Genomic DNA, 14,112 nt, shown 5'->3' with positions numbered 1-14,112 from the left:
TGTATTTTAAAAAAGAAACCAGCAGCAAGGAGCAGCAGGACGGTCGATCACGGCAAAGTGTAGAATAAGGCTCCCAACATCAAGAAGAAATGGGGTGAAAGGAAAGAGGAAACAAAAGAAAAAAAAAAAAAAAAGGTTTGTCTAAAACAAATGGGAATTGTCCATGGATAACTGTGTGGCAGAAGTGGCTTGTATCCTAAGCCATAAGGGCTGTAGAGCAATCACTTCACGAAATGCAATCACATCATCAGATCTTCCAACAAAGCCATCAAAATCAAGGTCAAGCCAAGCCTACGATCCTTCACGGGTCTGTTAAAAGGGAAAACAAAACAAGACACAAATTATTCTCTTAAGCATCCCAGAAATTGCAACAGAGAGAAGCCGATGGTTTTTGAAAGCAGTTAGCTTCCTGCTAAACAGATCTATTTTTGCCAAGTTCTGCGTTTCTTTTCCCAAGTACTGACCAAGGGGAGGACTCTGTGTGACCCCACGGTTTAAAGACAACACAGGGTTCATTTTAAACAAGCATCTGCTTTAGACATGCAGCTGAGGCAAGGGGAAGGGCAGCTCTTACCTTGGTTACAAGTAACGCACAGCTCTGTGCAGCAAAGCAACATCTCAGGACACTCAGAACACACACACAGGCACACAGAGCCCGCTTAGCACCAAATCCGGTCCCGGCAAGGGGCAGCAAAGGCAAGAAAAGTGCTCTCAGCAACATCCACGGAGATCCCAAGAGTTAAACCGAGTCACAGGAAAGTTAACCGCGGCAGGTGCCGAGAGGAAGCGGTACACACAGCACGGCGGGGAGGGGAGGAAGAAGAAAAGAGCGAAAAGCGCAAAACCCCCATAAATCCGACCGGGGTCCTCGGAGCGGGGCCGGGCAGGGCGGCGGTGGGCGGATGACTTGCAGAAACCCCGCGCTACGGCCGGCCGGGCTCCGGCGGCTCCCGCGGCGGCAGCGGCCCCGGGCCGGGGGGCGGCGGGGACATGGCCGGGGCGCCGCGGGGCTGCCCGGTTCGGTACGGTGCGCTCCGGTCCGATACGGTGCGCTGCGCTGTGCCGAGCTGCCCGCCGCTCCCGCTGCTCGGCTCGGCTCGGCTCGGCTCAGCCCAGCTCGGTGCGGCTCAGCCCGGCTCAGCTCGGCTCGGCTCGACCGGCACGGCTCAGATCAGCCCGGCTCAGCCCAGCTCGGCACGGCTCAGCTCGGTGCGGCTCAGTTCAGCTCAGCCCGGCTCGATGCGGCTCAGCTCGGTGCAGCTCAGCTCAGCCCGGCTCAGCTCGGTGCGGCTCAGCCCGGCTGGGCTCGGCTCGGTGCAGCTCAGCACAGCTCAGCCCGGCTCAGCTCGGCTCGGTGCGGCTCCGCTCAGCGGCGCGGGGCCGTGCCGGCGGCGGGCGCTGCCGATTGCATCATCCCGGCGGAGCGGGGCCGGGACCGCGCCAGCACCGGGGACAGCGCCGGGGCCGCCCCGCCCCGCCCGCCCCGCCCCGCCGCCCGGTGCCGGCCGAGCTCCCCGCGGCCACCTCCCCGGTACCCCCCCGGTACCCCCCGGTCCCCCCACTCCCCCGGGGTCCCCCCTCCCGGTGCGCCCCCGCCCCTCGCACGTGCCTGGCCGCCGGGGGGCGGCGGGGGGGGACCGGGACCGGCGGGGCCGCGGCTGTGCCCCGCCGGTGAGCGGCACCGGGGGGCGGGGGCAGGGGCCGGGGCCGCGCTCCCAGCGGCCGTGCCCGTGCCCGTGCCCGCACCGCCACCTCGCGGCAGCCGCCCCGGGCCGAGCCCCGGGTCCGCAGGCACCGACCCGGCCCCCCCCCGGTCCCCTCCGGCTCCCCCCAGCCTTGGCCCCGCCGCACGAAGCCCGCGGTGCTGCAGGGGGCAGCGGTCCCGGCACGGTGAGGCTGCTCGGGGACACAGCGGGGACACAGCAAGGCTCCCGTGCAAACGGTGCCCAGACCCCAAAGGGGAGGTTTCGGGGTGGAATCGCGGTGTGCAAGTTGCCAGCCCAGCTCCTGCTCCGCCAGCTTCTGAGAGCAGGGCCAGAAGCATAAAGCAACCGACACCGCCGCATGCTCACGGTAAGAAGTACCACTCCGAGGGCTAAGGGAGAAAACCACAACTTGTGTACTTACACATTTTTCAAATTCACGCCTGAATCAAACCCTTGCTTTTTACCCCAATTCATTCACTAATCAAGAAGCAACAGCCAAGGTCCTGAGCTGAAGATCTGTCCCTCACCTCTGGATCTCACTCTAATTTCCAACCAGCAGCATCTGGGGCCGCGGCAGAGGCTGCACGATGTAGCTCGGGACGAGACAAAGCACTGCGCATCTTCACTCCGGCTCCTGCAGGCCAGCCGAAGAAGTGCTTGTCAGGGGCTCTCATCCTTAGAACGAAAACGTGAAGGTGTGATGTGAGGACACGTTAGCTTAGACGTCCTCATCACTTCTTTAAGAGTTTGGCATCGTCAAGGCATGCGGGTTTAACATCTGCATGACCAGGCAGAAGAAATGATAAGCTTCCTTTGGGAGTTATGCTCATTCGTGCTGCCCTGGTTCAAAGCAAGGAGCATTGCATCAGCTTTTTCAAATACTTTAGTTATTAATGTTAGTTAATATGCTTTAATAATAATTAAATCTATGTTCATAAAGCCAGTGGTGTCCTGTTGGTAGGGCTTGGAGAATCAATTCACTGTGCCCAGTAAAAATTGAACTTGTTCAGAAAAGCACCAGAGACACCTGCGATCACACAGAGGTCCGAATCACAGGCAGGTGGCAGAGGTCCCCTGGGCAGAAGTGGGAACTGCACAGCAAGTCTGATGTGCAGGCACTCTGGCAAGGGAGTGAGGATAAGGTTCTGTGAAGGATTTTGACATCGATACTGTGTGATTAATGAACACAGATGTGTTTAAGCTCTAAGTCTTTTGGAAAAATTATAATCAGAATTGCCCTTTGAAAAGAACAAAAACTGTAGAATTTTAATCTCAACAGCTTTAGAAATGTATCTGCTTCTGCACCTTTCAAGCAATACATGAAAGAAATTAAACTCCTACTTTTATTTCTTTACACAGGATGCTCCAATCATTTTACTGCAATACAATATAATATCATTTCCTTTGATGCAGTGACTTCCATACCAGAAGCATCACATACTGCTTCCTTGCTAAATACGAGCCACTGGCCAAATCCATCAAAATGCTGCCTGATAAGAGTGAAACTTCAAAATCTGGGCCAAATGCACCGGTGACCTAAATGTAAAATATGTGTCAGGACCACACTAAGGACCTTACCTATTCAGCCGCAAAACTAAAGCAGCTCACTTAAGTGCTGCTACAGTTCTTTGATGGAAAAGAAAAGCAGCATCTATCAAAAGGAGGAGGATGAAGCATGTCCCACTTTTAACAGATGCCTACATAACCTTCAATATAGCTAGGGAAAAATTTAGCCCAAGCTTAGAGCGTATGTTCCAGAAGTCACAGCAGAGCTATGCTTAAACCCGATACATCAACGATGTGACATCATTCACAGGTTTGAGGCCACTCCTTATGACAAAGTGCTATGTTAGCATCCAAGCCTTCACAAAGTCATGGGACAACTGACTTCATCAAGTTCTGCGGGTGCTAAAAAGGGGTAGGTGTCTAAAAAGAAGCAGCAATGGATGTTAGAAAGGGTAGTATTCAGCTAAGTGTATAGTAGCGATGGTATGTACACACATCACCTTACAGCTCGCAGTGCGAACACACAGCTATAAATACGAATCAAGCCGCCCACGTATAACGAGAAATGTAGAAGCTGTTTATCAGCATTTAAACACCACACTGAACTTCAGGCACTCACAGAAATAGCAATGATTTCTAGTGGAAATTGAAGGAGTAATTCTGGGAAGAAAAAAAATATCTAAGTTGGATTTTGGACATAAGATTTCAGCTAAAAAGCCACATGGTAAAGTAAAGAAAAAAAGTAAAGTAAAGAAAGTAAAGTTTTCAGTTCTTGACTTACACTCTGATTCAGAAGTGACTTCGTAGTGCACCAAAGGAGCCTCCAGCCACGTGTTCTGTAACTCCCATTGCAGCAGGCCAGGACTCTCCCGAGCCCCAGAGAACAGCACAGTTACTGAGGAGGGTGGCGTGGCGAAGAGGAAAAGGAAGGTCTGGCCCCAGGAGATGCTTTGGGCCCAGCTGTGGCCTATTGTCAGCGCAGTGTGAAGGGACACTGGTTGTGGGGAGAACCAGCCACCACATCCTGCAGGCAGATGCCAGCGCTTCCAGACAGACTTCCAGTCCAAACTCAATCCATAGCAAAGGACAGTAACAGTCCTGGCAGAAAGAAACCCCAGCCTGTTGCAGAGTAACAGACCTTCAACCCAGGCAATTTAGAAAAGATGTATAGCATTCCTAGAGCAGAGTGGTCTTCCCATCCCTCTGGTAGCTCTGGAAACTGAGTTCCCAAGAACAGAGCCAGGCAAGAAAAAGTATGGCACTGAGATAAATTAACACATTGTCCACTGATCCTGCAGTGTGAATTACATACAGTGAAAATCTCATCCACTGAAATTTCACAGTAGGTGTGAATAAGACAACCTAACAAATATTTCACTTTGGAGAAAAAGCATAAAGGAACTCTAAATGGCAGGATCTCCCCAAGAAAAGGATCTGCTAGCAGAAGTGCAAGTGCCATAAAGCAGGGTTTATTACGAAGTACATAGTAGAGCATTATACAGTTTTGCCCTTGATCTTTTATTCATAACTCAAGTGCATAATGTATTTTCATCAAAAAAAGGCAAAGAGGAAGAATAGCTTTCACAGCCACTCAGCATGTAAGCACAGGCGTTGTGTAAGGCCGATAATTCAAGCAGGAAACATGAGACATTATTTTTTCCCCATCAAGTAACATACAGAATGTGGGCACAGCTCCTGCAGAGAAAACTGTGTGCTCTTCTCATCACACACCAAATCCAAAGCAAATTCATTGCACAAGGTGCTAGATTTCCAAAAACTGACAGTGAGGAAGAATCACGTTCTACTGGTTTGTGTAGCAGCCATTGTACATCAGGTAACATTTTGACCAGGAATTGATACATCAAATGCTAAAAAATCCCGTAGAATTTCATGGACGGTGTTCAGCAAAGCAATCTGCTACACAAACAGTCCTGTGTGTGTTGGACACTTCAATACACCCAGCACATACAAACAGACAGAGACCTCATGCGCACTCGCATCAGCAACCTTGTTAAACTCAAAGGAAAATTGTTGTTTTCAGTCACCTTTTGCTATGAGACTTTCTTACATGTTTTGCCACAGCAAAGCTTTCTTCAGCAGACTTCTTCCTTTTTCCTTTCCTCCCACATTACCAAAGTACTTTGATAATAGTTTTATCTTCAGTCTGGTTCAGATTATCCTGTTATTTACACTAGTGTGAATATAGTGTGTTTTTTAAGTTGCAGCCAATACAAACTTTGGTCCTCACTGGGTAGCATTATTTTGATATGGCCACTGTGTAACCCATGCACTAATTTCATGAGTATTTTTATACTTCCCATCTTCCCGTTTCAATGTGTCTCACAAAACCAGGCATCTGCTCCCTGTCCATGGCGCAGGCAGGACTGCCCCTGAGGAAGGGGGCTGTGTTTGGTGCCTTACCAGGCAACGAGGCTGCGCCAGCGGGCAGGGTGAGAGCTGCTGCTAGCAGGCAACCTGCAGAGATGTTTTGTGGGTTCTTGCTCTAATAAGAATTGTCAGGCATATACTGGCAGAAACTGATGCATTTCCATATCTGTTTAGAGTCTTCATTTTCATACAAGCCCCTGTAAAATCATCTCTATTTTGCTTCACCAGAGAAGGAAGGGGTTTCTGATGTGTCTCCAGAAAGAACATACTGGGGGAGAAGGTATAAAAAGGATGAACTTCCCCCTGTTCCCATTAGTGCTGGCTACCACAGTGCACTTTCCAAGTCATGCAAGAAGACAATAGCTGTGCAGCTGCAAGATACTGCTTTCCTTGGACCCATAGGCCTGTACCAGACAACTCACTGCTACAGGCAAGTGTGAATTTGTCCTGCAAAGCTGAAGCAGACAACTGATACCCTAAAGTCATGTTAAGAAGCCCAGTGCAAACAGAGAGCTAATTAATGAAAGCTCGAGCCTAAGCTGTGAGCAAATTCTAATAATCTAAGCAAATCCAAACAGATTTCTAGCCAAAGAGCATTTCACCAGCAAATCATAATTAAACAGCCCACTGCCTGGAATTTGGGTCTAATTTCACTGTCTAGTGAACTGCAACCAAGTCACACAGTTCATCAAAGCGGCACTAAGCCATCAACATCAGATGTATCCTGCACACTCTACAGGTCTTCCATGAAAGCATGGGCCTTCTCAGCCTTCAAACACTCATTTAGCTAAACTACAAATGTGCAGGAAGCAGCTTATACCGTAGTCACTGATCTCTGTGTTATCTGTGACTATAATTCCTACATCGTTATTTCATCCAGTTCTACAAACATGCATATTTTCTGGAAGGCTGTTCCCAGGAGATACTGGATATCCTGCACCACAAGGTACGTTCTGCAGGAGAGGCTTATAACAGGACTGTTATTCAAATACAGTAATCTCAGTAGAAGAAGATTATATCCATGAGAGCTTGTAACAAAATAACTGTAATTGTGTCCTAATCCACAGTGAATTTAAAAATAATAATAATAAAAAAAAAAAAAAAACTACTTTGAAAAAGGGTCTTACATTTGCAGAAGCTCGTGTGCCCAAGTGGCAAGCAATCTGTTCTAGCATGCCCGTAAATTCAGCTACATCACGCATGGGATTGCAACTGTTTATGCATGCACAAGTAAACATTTCTGAATCTCATTACTGTGCACCTATTCGGCAACAACAATAACGTGGCAATTATGATTCAGCTCATTCTGAAGTTTCAGCTAAACTGCCTCAGCTGGGTTTTCCCCTGCTCTGTCCACAACAAGCCCGTCTGAGTCAGCAGCACACTTGCTTCTTCCTGTGCTCTGCACGAGTACCTGAGGTAGTTAATGAAAACAAATTCTAATTATCAGTCCGAGGGCAGCTTTTCCCCTGGCCCTGAGTGGAAAAAAAGGAGGTGCAAAACGATGGAACTAGAAGGAAAAAGAGTGACCAGCTTCTGCCAGCCCCTCGTGTCCCCACAGGGATGGATCCACCCCACTGCTATTTGTCACGTAACACCAGCGGATCTTCTCCTCAGGCCTCCCCTAGGCCAGGCTATTTCACAGGCACCGTGGGTTGTTTCAGTTTTGTGTTTTTGGTTTGGTTTGGTTTAGTTTTTCCTCAGTTCCGTGGCATTCCCGATCCTGCAGCCACTTGCAAGGCGCAGGTTAACAGCTGCCTCTGACGAGGACCAGCAGACCCACAGCTCCTGCACACACTTTATCGGGCCTCAGGTGCACATTCTCTTTATTTAACGTGTTGGTGTGAGGGGCGCTAAGCCCTGCCACCGCCCGCAGCTCCCCGCCCCGGTACCGCCAGCCCTGCCTGCCCGCGGGGAGCCCTGCGGGGATCACAGGGGCAGCCTGAGCCCGCGGGCAACGCCATTCGCGGCCTTAACCAAGAAAAGAAACCATACAGGAGCTCAAAACATCGTTTATTTGTGTGATTAACAGGTAAAAAACCCGCAAAGAACGAGAAGCGCGAGGAGGTCGCTCACAGGGCCCGCTTGAGGCCGCGCCTCAGACCCGGCCCCCGCCCCGCGCCCCACGTGACCCCGCCGGGCCTCGCCCCCTCGGCGTTGCCACGCAGGCAGCGCGCGGGGCGGGCGGCGCATGCGCGCTGGGGGCGCGTCGCACGCATGCGCGGCGGCCCCGGAAGCGGCGGGCGGCAGGGTGACACGTCGCAGCGCCGCGCCGGGGGGGCCGCGCCTGGGCCGGGCCGCGGTGGGTGCGGGGCGGGCAGGGGGCACCGGGGGGGGGGGGGGGGGGGCCTGGGGGGTCCGAAAGGGGCTGAGGGGGTCCGGGGGCAGCGGGCTCACTCTCCCGGTGTTCCCCGCAGGCAGGGTGCGGGAGATGTCCGGCTTTGACAGCTTCACCACGGACTTCTTCCAGACCGGCTACAGCATCGACGAGCAGGCCCAGCACTACGACTACGGCGGCGGCGGCGGCCGAGCCTACGGCAGGTAACGGCCCTACGGCAGGTAACGGCCTCTGGGGCCGCCCCGCTGCCCCTGGGGAGCGCGGCGCCTTCAGGGCCGGCACCGAGCCCTGCTGCGGTGCTGCTGTGTCGCTTAAATCCCGTAAATGAGGCGCATAGCGGTTACACGCTGCGTATCCCACGGTCTGTGCTGTAGTGTAAAGGCAGGACTCCCAGGATACTACGTGGGAAATTGTAGTAATACAAATAATCCTTTGGAAGGCCGCTATCAGTGTTCCCTAAGGATGTATGCGGTTACTCAGGGAATGAAAATTAGTCACAGTGTCATAAATGAGCCCGTAGTGTCCGTGGTGTTTTCTAGGCTTTAGCAGAAAACTGTGGCAGACTTTTCTAGGTCGCAGGGGCTCTTGTGAGTGCTTTGTACATCCGTAGTCCCAGGCTGAGGATTTCTGTCAGGTACGTGGCCTGAGTTTGTTGGCTGTGATAGATGGAGCAGGTTGATACATGTTTGCATCCCGACAAGGACTGTTGGGCTGTGATGAGGCTGGGCTGTACTGGCACAAGAAAAGGAGAGTGAGTTCTGGGTTTTCCTTCTTTATGTTCGTGTTTCTGTAGTTCTAAATTTGTTGGAGACATTTACTGAAGTCTTTGTAGTCAGACTCAGAGACTGTTAGCAGCAAGATTAACTTAGGAGTTTGTTTAGGAAGAGAAGATAGCTCTGATGAGGCTTATTTTCTTTTAAGATGTCTATAACCACACATGTTTTTATACATGTGAAATCTATAATGGTATTGCAAAGACAGTATAAACGTGTTAGCAAATATTTGAGAAAGTGCCAAATAGAAACTGAAAAATTGCTCCCCCCTTGCTCCCAGCATTGTGTCCTCTAGGTAGATGTCACCGTGTTTAGAATCCACACCATAATTCCTTTTTATGTGTCATAACGCTAACTGTTGCTCGTGGTGTGTAAGTAAAGAGGAAAATATGGTTTTATTTTTTTTCCTTAGGCTGATTTTTTCTTAAATATGGAGGGCAATGAAGGTGGTAGTACAGGCTACTTTGTTCTGTAACAGTGAATTTGCAAGTGAACGTTCTCAATTGTAAATTAATGCTGGCATCAAGTGAGTTGTCAGTAGTAATTAACGGACAATTGGATTAGTTTGTGACTTAAATTTTTTATACTCTTTTACATGTCCGCAAGTTGTGGCAGTAATTCAGTCAATGGATAACGCTCATTTTTGCAGGCCTCTGACTTAAAAGCAATACAAAAGCACGCGTAACGATAATTACCGTGTTCAGTTTATGGTATTACATCATCTTTAGCTCATCAGCATTGTTATTAATGGTTTGAACAGATTAATGTGGTTAAGTGCCTAAAACACTTGCATTTGAGTAGGGGAGCATTGAATGTGACTGTTGAAAAGAGGAGGAAAGACAGATCTGTTTGCTGTGGTTTATTTGCTGAGAAAAAGCTTTGATTTGTGCAGGGAGGTGTTTAAAATGAAGTTCTGTATCCGTCCGTAACGTGCTGTCGTTCCCTGTAGGCAGTATGGAGGCTACGAGTACTCCCAGCAAAGCGGATTCGTCCCTCCGGAGATGATGCAGCAGCAGCCGTACACGGGGCAGATTTACCAGCCAACACAGACGTATACTCCAACCTCAGCACAGTCTTTTTATGGAAGTAACTTTGAGGATGAGCCTCCTCTATTAGAAGGTATAATTTGAGCTTTGTGGCTGAAATCCAAAACTCCTCCCAGCTTGGGGATGAGTTGAGTAGTAGGGTGTGTATTCTTGTTTCTGGAAGTACACAATTGACTCGAAATTCTCATTAGTTTTTTGTTATTTACCTGTATTTCAGTATATAATTTGCATGTTCTCGTGTGAACTTTTGGACACAGTTTTAGCATTATGCTTTATTGCTTCAAGCTATCTGTTCCGTGGAAGGCATAATAATTAAATGAATAGCCCAACTTCATACAGCACTTAAAACACTTAATAATTTTGTTGTTGCAAATCATTCTTGTAGCAAATTGTAATTTTTTTTGTGAAAATAAGTTGATGCTGTTAGCTGCAGTCAATTCTGTGATTAGAACTGAAGTCTTGCATTACTAAAGAGGAGTGCTGTACGCTGCAGAAATTCCTGTGCAGAATAAAGAGTGTGCCAAATGCCAGAATGGTTAGGTAGTCAGTGTCTGTAGCTGAGTTGCCAGCTCATATACATCATTGTTCAGTACCAAACAACTGAAGAAGCCCTTCGTGTTGCTGGTCAGAGAGGCAGGTGTTTGTATTTTCTTTCCACCCAGCTGTGCTTGTTTATATTATTCACAAAATTATTTTGTTTGTGTAAATACTTCCCAGGGCCTGGGGTGGGCAAATACGTGTTTGCACAGCTGTGGTTAAATCGTATGGACGGAGCCTTGAAATCCTATCTAGGTGCAAGAAGCTGTAAAATGAGTCAAATGTTAAAAGGGTTGTGTTTTTCTCAGTGGATTCAATAAGAGGATAGGAGGTTTGTGAAGGAGAAATCCACTGAGGATAACTAAGTATGGAGAAACTACTTTGAATTTGAAATCCTTGAGCCACCAGTCGCCAGAGACTTGGAAATGTTTGGGGAATCTGTGTATCTTCTGCTGATACTCCTCCATGCATATCTCCTTTGCCACTTACAGAGACAATGTGCTGGGCTAAATGAACTTTGGTCTGGCGCAGAACACTGTTCTTAGGCCTTATCTGGTTCTTTAGAAACCAGCCTGTCACTGCAGAACATTTGAGACGTGGACTCTGTGGAAGCAGCACACTCAGCAGCCCAAGGACAGAGGGAATGACTCAGTTCTGTGGTCCTTGTAGGATAGTTCCTGGAGGAGATTTAAGAGTGCAGGGGCAGGGAAAACTTGTCAGTGAAACAAAGAAGTAAAAATACATAAATATGCATAGTTTGTTTCATGTAACTTGCAGAATTGGGGATCAATTTCGACCACATCTGGCAGAAGACACTAACAGTGCTGCACCCGCTAAAAGTAGCAGATGGCAGCATCATGAACGAGACTGATTTGGCCGGACCAATGGTCTTCTGCTTAGCTTTTGGAGCCACGTTATTACTGGTAAGACATTGATTGCCAAATATAATTATTTGTGCTTTGATATGCCTCGAGACACTGGAGGAAAAAGACAAGTTACCTGTAGGTCAATGGAACTGACTCCTTAGCATAGAGGCCACAAAAATCGCATTGTGACTAGGAGTTTGTAGCTTGGTGGGAGAGGAGCTGGGGCTTCATGCAGCACTCCCTGAGGTTTGCTACCCTTTTTCTTCTGTGGATTTTAAGTCAAAGCTTTGGAGTTTGTTTTTTTTTGCATGCCATTTATTTCACTGGAATGCCTATTTCTTTTCATAGTCTACTTTTGAGGAATACCATTCCCTGTTTCACAGAAATGGGTGTGTGACGTTCTCAGATTTTTAACTGCTTTTTTAAAGAGATTGAGGTGTGTTACTTTCAGAATTATGCATTGTATTTTTGAGTTGTCTTTTACCTTCTGCTTTAATATTTGCTTCAATTCACATTGTTCTGTAACACTGTGGAGTCTATCGCAAGGCGTTTTAGCTCTAGATTTGTAGAGAAGTTCCAAACTTTTCTAGTCTTAAACATTACTCCTGTAAAGATTATTGCAAGACATCTTCAAAGAGATCATCACTTAGTTGCCTAAGCCAGGAGGTGGACTTGGTGATCCTTGTGGGTCCCTTCCAACGTGGGATATTGCATGGTTCTGTGATATCCTATGATTCTTTAACTCCTGCGGAATTCATAGACTTTTGCAGATCAAAAATAACAATTTGATTAAAATCTATTTATTGAAATAGGTAAACTTTGGATAAATGTGCCTTTTGGGTGTCCAAAATGTACAGGTGTCTTGGAATTCAGGTTGTAGGGAAACATGGCATGTTGAATTTGAATCTAGGAATTGGTGGTTGGAGGGATGATGGAGAAAATGAACATATGCTGTAAATATTAATTCTTCTTGTCTTTGTTTGTGGCAGGTGTTACTTGTTCTATTAATTAATGTGTACTCTGGTTAACTTTCAGGCTGGTAAAATCCAGTTTGGTTATGTGTATGGGATAAGTGCAATCGGATGCTTAGGGATGTTTTGTCTCCTGAACTTAATGAGCATGACAGGCGTCTCATTTGGCTGCGTTGCCAGTGTCCTTGGATACTGTCTTCTTCCTATGATCCTACTTTCCACTTTCGCAATTGTGTTTTCATTGCAGTAAGTACATAAACTATAACTTGATTAAATAGATTCCTCTCCTGTGAGATAAAGTTATTACAAGAAAATTTCATAGTGATGAACGTGTCTATAATTTCAATATGACAGGAATTTGTAAGTGTAAAAATACAAGTCTCGACTTTCTCACTGGAAAAAAGGTGTGAATACTGCTTTTCTTTAAGTCAATCAGCAGCTTTTAAATACATGGACTCTTTCAGTATTGAGTTTGTTTTCAGTTAGCTTTGAATCTGATAAATACTATTACCTGCAAAGTCGAAAAGATAGCTTATAAGTTAAGGTACAAAACTGAATGTCAGACAAAGAAAATCCACGTGATTCTTCATAACTGTATGAAATTAGAACTGAAAAGCAGCAAGAAACAGAACAATATAGTTTCTTTATTTAATATAGTTTATATAGTAATAATATATAGTAATATAGTAATGTTATATTATTATTAATATTAATATTAGTAATATTAATATAATAATATAGTTTATTTAATAAATTAAATTTCATATGTACAAAGGTGCTTTTTAATGTTGTGATAATTGAATAATATGGCTCTGAAATCTTTTACTGGAACTCTATCATTTAAAAATGCGGAAGATAAAAGATAAAGTTGTTAGAACTTGTAGAACATATTAGGAGTCTAGTTATGACTTTTAAATACATGAGTCTTAAATGAGTTCTGTTTTTATCTTCACAGGGGAGTGATGGGAATTATTCTCACAGCTGCAATCATCGGCTGGTGCAGCTTTTCTGCTTCCAAAATCTTCATTTCTGCCTTAGCAATGGAAGGACAGCAACTTCTAGTAGCATACCCCTGTGCTTTATTGTATGGAGTCTTTGCTCTCATTTCTGTGTTTTGAAGAGACTGTCCAAATTGTTGGACTCCAGTGGGCCAAAATGAAGACATCAACTTGGAATACGTAGTTGGACCAGACACGGCTGCAAACACCTGTATAGTGTTGCTATCACAAAACTTAGACCAGGTTTAAATCATCTGGAACAAATGTCTTGTGTTCACTTTTTTAGGACTTTGAATACTGTTCTCAATTGACCTGAGGTGTCTATAGCTTTAATAAGTGTTCATGCTTATCAAGATAATGTAATTTCTTTCCCATTCCTATATCTTTAGAAAAGTAACTTTTAGTTGTTTATTTGAGCTGGTGGGGGAGTGGGGGGGAGGGTTTGTTCTGTTTTTGTTTTTTTTTCAGGGGAGGGAGGGAGGAGGGATGCAGTTACAGATCGAACGATTGTTATCAGTAGAAGTTAACAAAACCACAGATGATGTGGATTTGGAAGTTCTCATTGAATAAATCTGCAGTAATAACCCATTTCCTCTCCCCTCTTGCCAAAAGGAAAATGCACAGAAGAACACAAACATTTATTTCTATATTTTAACAGACACACACTTACACTGTTTGGTCTCATTTACTTGTTCATTTGATGTGATAGTATTTCAAGACTTAAGATACTGAAATTATGAATTAGGAAACAGATGCTCTAAAAACTAAAAGGATCTGCAATTCTGTCACATTTGAAATATGAATACATTTGGATGTCTAAGTAGCTATATGTTAACTTGAACTTCTGAAGATGACTTCAACTAGAGGATTTTCCCCTAATGGTGCACATAGTAGACAAAGAGTAATCTCTTTTGCAGTACTTCCAAGAAAAACACCATTTTGAAAATGTTATGCTTGCCAGTATTGTAGTTACTGTAAAAGTA

At 46.3% G+C, this 14,112-nt stretch overlaps 1 protein-coding gene across 1 annotated transcript; it reads left to right on the top strand.

The window, feature by feature from the left end:
* The first annotated feature begins 7,826 nt into the window (after positions 1-7,826).
* On the top strand, positions 7,827-13,540 carry YIPF5 (Yip1 domain family member 5). The gene is made up of 6 exons (XM_084295216.1): positions 7,827-7,902; positions 8,018-8,141; positions 9,661-9,830; positions 11,072-11,217; positions 12,196-12,377; positions 13,087-13,540. The coding sequence occupies exons 2-6, from the start codon at positions 8,032-8,034 to the stop codon at positions 13,247-13,249; spliced, it is 771 nt and encodes a 256-aa protein (XP_084151342.1). The 5' UTR covers positions 7,827-7,902; positions 8,018-8,031; the 3' UTR covers positions 13,250-13,540.
* Positions 13,541-14,112: the final 572 nt, after the last annotated feature.

This window comes from Netta rufina, assembly GCF_964035555.1.
Source record: "Netta rufina genome assembly, chromosome: 14".
In the NCBI taxonomy this organism is placed as follows: Eukaryota; Metazoa; Chordata; class Aves; order Anseriformes; family Anatidae; genus Netta; species Netta rufina.
This window is presented reverse-complemented; position numbering and strand designations above follow the sequence as displayed.

Bases quoted from the DNA above. Each gene is read 5' to 3' on its own strand.
- YIPF5 (XM_084295216.1), top strand. From the start codon at position 8,032: ATGTCCGGCTTTGACAGCTTCACCACGGACTTCTTCCAGACCGGCTAC. The intron at 8,142-9,660 runs GTAACGGCCCTA...CGTTCCCTGTAG, and splicing joins GGCGGCCGAGCCTACGGCAG to GCAGTATGGAGGCTACGAGT. The intron at 11,218-12,195 runs GTAAGACATTGA...GTTAACTTTCAG, and splicing joins TTGGAGCCACGTTATTACTG to GCTGGTAAAATCCAGTTTGG.